General features: G+C 56.3%; 2 protein-coding genes across 2 annotated transcripts; both read left to right on the forward strand.

The window, feature by feature from the left end:
- Positions 1–1,871: 1,871 nt before the first annotated feature.
- On the forward strand, positions 1,872–5,939 carry AHK5-1 (Histidine kinase 5; the record flags this gene model as incomplete). Its single annotated transcript, XM_037323997.1, has 6 exons — positions 1,872–1,915; positions 2,001–3,789; positions 3,845–4,974; positions 5,023–5,464; positions 5,516–5,630; positions 5,686–5,939. The coding sequence occupies 6 exons, from the start codon at positions 1,872–1,874 to the stop codon at positions 5,937–5,939; spliced, it is 3,774 nt and encodes a 1,257-aa protein (XP_037178142.1).
- A 3,210-nt stretch (positions 5,940–9,149) lies between these two features.
- TPO5 (Polyamine transporter TPO5) lies at positions 9,150–10,815 on the forward strand (the record flags this gene model as incomplete). Its single annotated transcript, XM_037323998.1, has 2 exons — positions 9,150–9,879; positions 9,938–10,815. The coding sequence occupies 2 exons, from the start codon at positions 9,150–9,152 to the stop codon at positions 10,813–10,815; spliced, it is 1,608 nt and encodes a 535-aa protein (XP_037178172.1).
- Between the last annotated feature and the right edge of the window lie 278 nt (positions 10,816–11,093).

Consider the following 11,093-nt stretch of genomic DNA (forward strand, 5'->3'; position numbering starts at 1 on the left):
GCGTACAGATGGTGGGGGTCGATTTCAGGGATCCCGGAGCCAGTCCCGTCACCGTCGCACCCTTCTGGTTGGCCGTTGCGCTGCCTTGAGCCGCGAGTCTGCCATCGGTGCATCGTCAGACTTTAATCAATTATCATCAATCAAGGCCGTCGCTCCAAGGAAAACAATGGGTTCATCACGATCACCTAGGTCGTCAGGTGGAGGATGACATTGCCGACAATGGCGAGGCGGTGACCGTTCAACCAGTGATGGGCGGCCGGTGACCATCGGATTGGCACTGCGGCAGACATCCTTCGCTCATGATGCCCACACGACACCGGCACTCAGTGTACAGATACCTCAACTCACACCACAATGCCATACTGTTACACCGAGCCGGAGGCAGATCCATGATCCCCATACCAAGGCCCATCACCCATGGCCCACAGCCCACAGCAACAGAGTCTGGCCGCTCTTCAGAACCCACGAAGCTTTGCCCTACGTTACCTGAGTTCGCTGATCACTTCTTCTCGCCATCGAAATCGGCCTCGGATCTCGCTGCCCAAGTCACAAATCACACTTTGCAAAAGGTTGATTGGCTGGGGTCTGCGTGTCTGTGTCTGTGTCTGCCTCCTCCAGCAGCCACACCACCACCACAACAGACACCCCCCTAAGAACCATCTGTGCCATCCCACCCACCATCCAACTCGACTGTTTTAGCCTCTGCCTCTGTTCGTTTGTCGTCTTCAGGCCGCGAAACACGCTACAAATCTCTGCCTTCCAGAACACATGTGGCTGCGCTAGAGTGCCTCCAGACCCCTAAACCTTGGTCCCAAGAAACCATCGGCCTCGTCCAGCCTCTACACTATGCAGAACGCCGCCGCCTGACCAGAACACACACTCAAACACTCCTTAGTGGCCACACTTGCGGCGTGCCGCCAGAGGCTGCAGCGGTTGGGCATCTGAACTCTGCTCAACTTTTCTTTTGGCCTGCCCTGCGGAGTCCGGCTCATCTGTCGCCAAAACATCAGGCTTGGGCTGCAAAGAGACAAGCCGCACACTTTCTTCGACGGCCACTAAAGCCTAGCGCATCTCAGGATTTCCGAGGGACACCCCGGGACACGCAAAACGAAGGCAAACGACAGGCTCAATCGCCCAAACCAACACACACACAGGTTACGCACGCCGTCCTCCTCCCGCGCACCGCAGCGCGTCGACGGTGGATGGGCTCATGGGAAAAAGGAGGGGCAATTCTGATGGTTGGATACCTAGGCAGGTACCGTGGACGGCCGGCCCATACCACGGGCGAAGTCGATATGGTCCATGGACCGACGACGGTGGATGCCATCCTGCCCGAAGAACCGGTTTCCCATCCAGGGCAAGGATAGCCGCTGGCTTGGCCCATGTCGTTCCATGATCCATCTGCCCTCTGCCCGCCTGCTGCCCTGCAACCATGGCCGCACTAACGCACCTTAGGCGAGCTGCAAGACCAAGACCACCTCCATGTCTTGCCTGCCTTTTTGCTGCTGCTCAGTGCTTTGCGGGTGCTGCACTCTCACTCGCACTTTGCTAGGCACATTGGCCACTGGACTGGCCCGACCAGGCCCTGCCCCCCCAACCGTCTCGAACAGCGCCCATCCCGGCTTCCGGGATCCTTGTTCCACCACAGCGGGGAGGAGCGGCATTTCAGTCATGCCCTCCGCCTCACCTCAGATGCTTGCATGCGTGCTGCTGCCGTTGCTCTTCCTCCTTGACCTGGTCTTGGATAACCTGTGACGACAACACTGAGAACAAAACCTCCCCATTGTTGTTCCTGCCGCCTCCCAGATCCCATCGTCAGACCATGGGCAAGACGAGCTTCATCGCAAACCAAGTACGACCCTGAATGAAGCATGAACAAGATATCTGAAGGCGCCCGTGAGTGGGAGACATTCAAGTACGCAGGCCACCTGCTGCCAGCTCGCTCGACAAGATGTAGCTCTGGACGAGAAGCGCTTTACTAACAAGCGTTGCGTCTCTAGATATGATTCTTTCCACATTCCCAGTGCCGTCTTCAACAGCCCCGACAAACCGGTCCCGTTCTCGGCTCTCGCGTCGTCGCCCGACACAGGCCTCACTGCCTTTGCGCAGCTGGGAGCCCTGCGACTGAACGCCTCCCGCGCCCTCATCTCCCTTTTCGACCGCCAGCACCAATATATTGTCGCCGAGGCCACCAGATCTGTGCCGTTGACCGCGAACGCAAAATACCCATCAGTGAACCACCTTTGGCTTTGCGGTACGGCCATCCCGCGTGCTTTTGGAATTTGCGAACATGTTCTCGTCGGAGCGACTCGTGAGGAGGTGCAGGCCGGTGGCCCCGTGACCAGTGACGACGAACTTCCTGTGGCCGTAGTCCCAGACCTTGGCGCTGACCGGCGCTTCTGTAACCGCCCATACATCGACGCGGCTCCGTATAACCGCTTCTACGCAGGTGTTCCGATTCGGTCCCCGAAAGGCATCAACATTGGCGTCTACTGCATTTTCGATGACCGCCCAAGGGCTGGGCTCGATGCCGACTCGGTGCAATTCATGAGAGAGATTTCCCAGACGGTGATGGATTATTTGGAGTCGAGGAGGGTGAACGAGAGCTATCGTCGCAGCGAACGCATGGTCTATGGCTTGGGCGATTTCATTGGAGGTAAAGATGAGACCCCGCCAACCACCAAACCCCCGTCGCCGAGATCTTCATCGAATGGGTTCGACACCCCCGCGACGTCGCCGCCGGAGGAGCCGCCGTCGCCGAAATCTGGACCCATCGAAGCCATTCGACCGAATATCAACCCAATCAGTCGAGACCCTGCCGCCTCCCCGTCCAAAATCGACTCGAGTGATTCCGTCGAGACCACCGCGTCGACCGCGACCATAGCTACAACAACATCAAGCTCTGCGCCCCCAGACCCTCGTTTGACGGAAACTATCAAGATCTTCTCACGGGCCGCCAACGTGATTCGCAAGTCTTTGGAAGTAGACGGTGCACTTTTCCTCGACGCCAGCATTGTGTCATTTGGCGGTCTCGTTAGCGGTCCTCGTAGGGCGAGCGAAGTCGCGGACAATCGCTTTTCCAGCAGTGACGACAGCATGTCCGAGAGATCTGAGGATGCCAATGACAGATGGTGCAGGTGTTTCGGCAGATCGTCCACAGTGGAAAGCGTCATGAACAGCGGCGAGATCCCTCAGTTCGGCCGGAAGACCTTGCGAGAACGGTTCCTCAAGAAGTTGCTGCGAAGGTACCCTAACGGCAAGGTCTTCAGCTTTGATGAAATGGGACAATGGAACCACGTTGACTCTGAAGGTGACGACACGGACCTTACTCCGACAGAGGATAACGAGCAGTTGACCCGACCCGAGACCCGAGCGGCGCACTCGTACTTTACACGACGAAACGAGGCGAAAACGATTGTAGACATGTTTCCTGGGGCGAGAAGCGTAGCAGTTGTACCATTATGGGATCCTTCGAAAGAGCGCTGCTACGCTGGAGGGTTTGTCTGGAGCAAAAGCGCGTCTCGCATTCTTACTGCGGATGCTGATTTGCCGTACTTGCGTGCATTTGGCATGGTTACAATGGCGGAGATTATTCGTCTAGACGCCATCATTGCCGAGAAGGCAAAGACAGACATCCTCGGATCACTCAGCCATGAGTTAAGATCACCGCTTCACGGTGTCGTTGCCGCGGCGGAGCTGCTTCACGACACTCAACTTGACGCATTCCAAGTGGACGTCATCCACACCATTGAAATTTCGGGCAAAACCCTGCTGGACACAATTGACCATGTAAGTCCAGCATAACTAGACCTCTCGACACATACTTCGTACTAATATGATGCAGTTGCTTGATTACAGCAAAGTCAACACCTACCTACGAGCCTCCAGGTCTCAGAGACGTAACAACGGACCGGGACGCGGGTTGCGCCCGGAGGCATCCGCTTCCATCGAGTCAGGCATGATGACGTTGGTCTCCGACGTCCATCTTGACTTGCTCGTCGAAGAGGTCATCGAGAGTGTCTTCATCGGGCACAGCTTCCAGCACATGGTGGCTTCTCAGCTGGCTCGCCACGGCACAGCTTCCGGGCCGCCTACACCTGCTCAAGAGAAGTTGGACGCCATTGCTTCCAGCGAAGGTCTCGGCCACAAAAGAAAGCCTTCGGAGCCTCAGCCTGCGAACCTGAAGGATGTCAAGATTCTCGTAGACATTGATCCGAACTTTTCATGGGTCTTCCATTCCCAACCCGGCGCCCTAAGACGGATTATTATGAACTTATTCGGCAACGCTCTTAAATACACATCGAGTGGTTTCATCAAGGTTCAGCTCAGACAAGAAGAGGTGGTTCACAAGTCGGCGAGATCGGCATCCATGGTTGTCCTCACCGTGACAGACTCCGGCAAAGGCATCAGTGAGGACTTCCTACGCAACAAGCTCTTTACACCGTTCTCTCAAGAGGACGCCTTGGCTCCGGGCACGGGTCTTGGGCTGAGTCTAGTACGGCAAATTGTCGCAACACTCGGCGGCACGATCAGCGTCAAGAGTCAACTTGGCCACGGAACTAGCATGACCGTGTCAATGCCACTCGTGCTTTCACGCAAGGCGGCTAGCCGCGGACGTAAGTTTTCGGCAGACTTGAGCTCCTTGGCCGGCAGGAGACTTTCTGTCCGCGGTTTCAGTCGGGGTCTTGATAGCTCAGAAGAGCTTCGTGCTGGGGGCCACGATCTCCCGGTCGAGAGTCTTCCACTCAAGTGGCTAGACGTTAGCATCACATACGACAGTACAGGAGCTGCCTCTTCTCCCGCGGACCTCACACTTTGTAGTGAAGAAGCATTCCGGAAGCTTGACGCGTCTCACAGTAGGGGCAATGAACCCCCACTCGTCGTCGTTTGCGCCAATGCCGAGTCAGCTCAAAAGCTGGCGACCTCCTACAGGCGGTCCCGTCAGCAGACCGTGATGGAATTCATCGCGCAGCCGTAAGTAATGCGGATCACAGAAAACGTTCATAACTAACAGAGAATCAGCACCGGACCACGAAAAGTCGCCAAGGCCCTTGCGTGTGCTCTCGATCGATGGCAGCAGCGACAGGCTGTAAAGCTTGTGGCTGCGGGGCCGGATGCCATGTCCGGCCCTCTCACGCCCAACAGCGCGATGAGATCGGAACTGTCCCCGGGGCGCAAGAGGGCCCAATCTGAGAGCATCAAGAGCGTTGTGATGGCCACGACTCCAGACGAAATCATCACGCAATCGCCGCTCAACAACTGGGTTGCCCAACCAGACCCGGAGTTTACACTGAAACTTCCTTTCCGCCCGGCTGCAAAGGCCGCTGGCGCCGCATCGACCACATCCCCAGCATCAACGCCTGGCACTGCTACACCTCCAGTGCTTGCGTCTTCCTCGATGGCCAAGACTATAAACCAGCAACAAGAATTTCTTCTGGTGGATGACAATCCAATCAATCTTAAAGTGCGTGTGTCCATTGGAAGAAATCGAATTGCATCGTGCTAACAGTCACAGATTCTATCGGCATACATGAAGAAATTGAACAAGAAACATACTACAGCGACAAACGGCCTGGAAGCTTTACAAGCCTACACCGCGCAGCCCAACAGATTCTGCTGCGTTCTCATAGGTATGTTGACAGGCGATGCGTAGCCATGAAGGGGGAGTTGCTGACAGTTTATCAGACATTACGATGCCCGTCATGGACGGACTTGAGGCTACGAGGCGGATTCGAAAGTTTGAAAGAGCTCATCACCTTCCGCCTGCGGTGGTCATCGCCATTACCAGCTTAGGGTCGGCCAGCGCGCGACAGGAGGGCTTTGCTAGCGGCATGGATCTCTTCCTCACGCGGCCAGTGACCATGACGGAGCTGGTGAAGATCCTCAAGCAGAGGAAACTAGTTGATGATAATACGGAAAAGCAGGTCCTTGGAAAGTGACCTGACGCAGTAGATGATAAGCGCGTTGGAGAGACGGTATTCTGGTTGTTTACATGGAGGGTTTGTCATTTGGCGGGTCTTTGCAAGGCGTTTTGGGGGTTGACGCAGGGTATGATTAGTCCCGGACCGGACTTAGAGAGGGGCTCAAAAGGGAGCATTCGATTTCTAACAGGCACGAGGCAAGTCTCGATGGAGGATTCGGCGCGGAGAGACTTTTATCAAAAGACAGGCGGTGCTAGCAGGTAGCACCTAGTACGTAGCCACAATGGAGCAGACACGATTCGCAGTCGGCATTCGGGAACCAGAGTCCACTTTGATCTGGACTTGTCGGGTGGCCCCGGCGACGATGGCGGTGGCATGCATGTGATGGGCCAATTGAGGCCCCTGAGAACGAGGCTGACCGCTACTGCATGATGAATATTGTAAAAGAGAATAATGATGGTTGATGGAGAAGGGAGGTGCAAATGAAATGAGGCTGATATAAGCTCTCATGCACGAAGGATGCATTCCAGAAGGCTTCTGGAAGAGTTTACATAGTACGTGTATGAGGCTTTGATTCTGTGCGGCCGCACGGTTTGTGTCATCGGCAGTGGCCGAAGGACGCGTCGCTTGTGTGGAAATTGGAGAGAGAGAGATGGGGAACCTCGGCTTTTGATCGGCAAAATGGGGCGGAGGTGCCAGGGGTGCGTTATCTTTAGCGGTGACGCAGACGGATGACTTTTGGGGTTCAACGCTGAGATATCGTGAAGGCAATCAATGAATGCTTTCGGAGGGACAATTGAGGATGATGGGAAAGGGATGGGATGAGGTGATGGAGGAGACATTGGATGGATGGTAGGGGGAGGCGGCGCATTGGATGGTGGTCGCGGTATCGGGCCGAACGGTATCGGTACCTTGAAGTGGTTTCTGGCTGGCTGATAAGGAATCTCCCGGGGACCCTGATTGACTTGCCTTATGTTGGTGTCTCTTATCAGTCTGTTTTGTATGTGCTTACGGAAGATGTCCGGGGGTGGTGTCTCGACTCATGAGGATAGGACGCACACGCTTCGGTTCGGGGATTCTCGTTGTCGTGATTGTGTAGGACTGTTCTGAAGGTGATGGGGGGTTTGGCGATCTGAGGTTTTCCGAGATAGGATGGCCGGCACGCTGGGGATCAGGGGAAGCGCGCGTGTGTGAGTGAGTATGGATGATGGTGGTTTCGTGGGTTGTGAAAGCAGCAAGCTGGCGAAGCGCCGTTATCTCTGTAGGTGGAGCGGGAGCGCGGTTGCTTTTTGAGGTGAGGGTACGTAGCTTGGCTTTGGGGGAGCGCGGTCCGGGTGTGATGTGAGTGGTTGAGAAGGACTTGTTGGAGAAAGACAGGCGATGGGGAAACGAAGCACAACGTTGCCGGCATGAGGTGAAGTTTATTTCTGGGAGTTGGGGCTTGTGGGGTTTGAGGGACTGGCGCAGCTGGATTGTGAGGCTTATGGAGATGGTTCTTGGCAGAGGGGATGTTGTCTTTTCTGTTTGAGGGGTTCAAGAGATAGTGGTGATATTTCGATGTTGCTGGTGATGAGTAAGGATAGAGTTCTTCGGCCCAGCTCCAACCAACCCAGTCCCAACAAGATGGCAGACCAGACGTTCCTTTTAGGTATCACTGCCGTGAAGGCGGACGGCATGGCTTGTACGGGCTTAGGCCCGGGCTCACCGAGCCACACCCTGAGGAACCGTGAGGCGTTAGGATTCGACAGCGATAAGGTGCTCCTGTCAGTGTCGCTTCATTTCTCCTGGGAACACCTTAGCCAGGGTCTCGCTCTCCGGGGTGCGAACCGCTGGCTCGTCACCTCCAAGCTTTCCCTTCCCCCTCGCCAGACCGCGCTACAGATGTAACTGACATGTCGCCCTAGGCCGAAAGGGCTGATCGTCGTTGCAGCTGCTGGGCTCGTTGCAGCGCAGCTCGTCGCGTGTGTCTGCGGAGAGAGAGGGGGAAGGGGGGATAGGGTAGGTCGCATGACATCACGGGCTGTAAAACAAGCCTTTCGCTGCTGTGTCTTCCCTGCTACCGATCCTGCGGACCGCGGTTGTGAGCGCCCGGAGAACTGTCTATGTGTGAGTGTGTGTTACCTCTGTTATCAGCTTAGAGCGTCCCAGCTCTCGCGGCTATTCTGTCGAGGAGGGAGGGACGTGTACGCCAATCCGCGGGCTGTTTGATATCTATCTCAAGTGACATGCTCATGATTCAGTCAGGCACACAGAAGGACAGAAACAGACAACATCCACCCAACCGAAAAGCCCCGGGCGGACACTGCTGATACGCACGAACCACCTAACCCCATAGATCCATTTCTCTCAGTCCACATTCGAACATGACCCCCTTGGGCCGAAGATATCGCTTGTTATGAATGATTGCCTTGACAAGCGCCTGAACCCAGCCCAGCTTCACACAATTGTTGAAGATAGTCAGATAGTCGTGTACCCGCGGTTGCAAGTCCATGTTAACATCGCCCCGTAGATACAGCGTCGTCTCTTGTCTACGGACTAACACTCTTCCACGCAGCCAGCCGCACTAGCGAGCAGGCCATCAAGCCCATCTCGGCCAATTCAACGTGTCTCTATCTATCTGCTCGTCTGTCTGCTCTCGGTCTGCGGGGCGTGGGGGAGAGGCTAGCGTGTTGGAACTGGGTCCCCCCTCACGCACCCCCCCCCCCCCCCCCCCCCGATCCCGTTGCATTGGGGCGCCGCCGTAGCCCAGGCCCCAAGGATGGATCTCCTCCGTTTCTGTGTCATTGAATTGTGTCCTTGGTGTAGTTGCTGACGGCGTTGTGTGTGTGACCCGACTGGATCGACGCGCAGACCACGGCATAGCTGGGTTTCCATGCTTGCTGTCTCTTTCTCCAAATCTGCCGGGCATACTAAAAGAGTCGCTTAACCCTCTTTTCCCCCCATTTCCCATTTCTTCCCTTTCCCCAATTGAAGCTCGCGTGAGTGCGGTTTTATCCTTTTTTTGTATATTTACTTGTATTTTAATACAGCCAGGTCTTCTTGTTCACTCCTTTTAAACCCGGCGCTGCTCCCCTGCGCACGGCACCTGTCAACCCGGCCCAATCCTCCCGATCCTGAGCGAACCGGTCGACAGCGGGATTAGACACACGTCCCGACCGCATTCCCCGACCTCAACGTCGTCTACCGGAACACACACCTCGATACCGAACTCACACCACAACAACCACAATGTCGGATTCCATCCGCTCCGTCTCAATGGGCGAGGCGCCCCCTCGCGTCTCGGCAGACCAGGCCCTCGCCCGCCTGGGCTACAAGGCCGAGCTCCCGCGCAACCTCTCCATGCTCTCCATCCTCGGCCTCTCCTTCGCCATCATGGCCGTGCCCTTCGGCCTCTCCACGACAATGTACATCACCCTCACCAACGGCCAGGCCGTCACCGTCCTCTGGGGCTGGGTCCTCGTCTCCATCATCTCGCTCTGCATCGCCGCCTCCCTCGCCGAGATCTGCGCCGTCTACCCGACCGCCGGCGGCGTCTACTACTGGTCCGCCATGCTCGCCCCCGCCGGCTGGGCGCCGATGGTCAGCTTCGTGGATGGCTGGCTGACGCTGGTGGGAAACTGGACCGTCACGCTGAGCATCAACTTCAGCGGCGCGCAGCTTATTCTGAGTGCGATTAGCATCTTCAACGAGGACTTTGTCGCGAACGAGTGGCAGACTGTGCTGTGCTTCTGGGCTGTGATGCTCGTGTGCGCGAGCGTGAACGCGTTTGGGTCGCGGTACCTGGATTTGATCAACAAGGTCTGCATCTACTGGACCGGCGCCTCTGTGCTCATCATTCTGGTCACGATCCTGGTCATGGCGCCGAGCAAGCGCTCTGCCGAGTTTGTGTTTTCGCATTACGATGCTTCGGCTAGTGGATGGCCCTCCGGGTGGTCCTTCTTCGTCGGCCTGCTTCAAGGTATAACACAATTTGTAGAGAAATGATGAGAAAACATGAAGCTAACATCGTAAAACAGCCGCATACACCCTCACCGGCTACGGCATGGTCGCCTCCATGTGCGAAGAAGTCCAGAACCCCGAACGCGAAGTCCCCCGCGCCATCGTCCTCTCCGTCGCCGCCGCCGGCGTCACCGGCGTCATCTACCTCATCCCCATCCTCTTCGTCCTCCCCGACGTCACCATGCTCCTCGAGGTCGCCAACTCCCAGCCCATCGGCCTGCTCTTCAAGACCGTCACCGGCTCCACCGCCGGCGGCTTCGGCCTGCTCTTTTTGATTCTCGGCATCCTCATGTTCGCCGGCATCGGCGCCCTCACCGCCGCGTCCCGCTGCACCTACGCCTTCGCCCGCGACGGCGCCATCCCGGGCTACAAGCTCTGGAGCAAGGTCAACCACAAGCTCGACATGCCGCTGTGGGCGCTGTTCCTCTCCACGGTGGTCGACTGCGTGCTGGGGTGTATCTACTTTGGCTCCTCGGCGGCGTTCAACTCGTTCACGGGCGTGGCGACGATCTGCTTGTCGACGAGTTACGGCGTGCCTGTGCTGGTGAACTTGATCCAGCGCAGGAAGGCCGTGGCGAACTCGCCGTACCCGCTGGGCAAGTTCGGCACGCTGATCAACTGCATCTGCATCGTCTGGATCGTGTTTGCGGTGGTCATCTTCTGCATGCCGGTGAGCTTACCCGTGGACGCGTCGACGATGAATTATGCTAGTGTGGTGTTTGCTGGGTTCGCGTTCATTGCGGTTGTGTGGTACTTTGCGTACGCGAGGAAGAACTTCCACGGCCCGCCGGTTGCGAAGGAGGAGTTCCAGCCGGGTGAGGATGGGGTTATGGAGGGAAAGGTGCCGGCTGGGGCTGTTGATTCTGCGACTACGGGAAGCGCGGAGAAGAAGTAAGGAGACAGAGGGGGTTTGCGACTTTGTGATTTGTGATACCACTTTTGAGAATTGCATGGCGAATTGCCAGTCTGAAGTTGAAGAGATTTTATCATTTATCGAATTACAAATCGATTTCTGAAATGTGTAAGTACTTGTAATTGAATCGGTATTCGCTCGGTCTCAGGCAACCTGGAAAAGATCAACGGAGAGCAGCCAATTCTGTTGTATTGAGATTCGTCTCCCTGAGGGTTTTGGAATTGCTATCGTAAAGAGGGTTTGCTATCCGGGAGGATATA

Source organism: Colletotrichum aenigma (genome assembly GCF_013390185.1).
Source record: "Colletotrichum aenigma strain Cg56 chromosome Unknown KSG_Cg56_contig05, whole genome shotgun sequence".
In the NCBI taxonomy this organism is placed as follows: domain Eukaryota; kingdom Fungi; phylum Ascomycota; class Sordariomycetes; order Glomerellales; family Glomerellaceae; genus Colletotrichum; species Colletotrichum aenigma.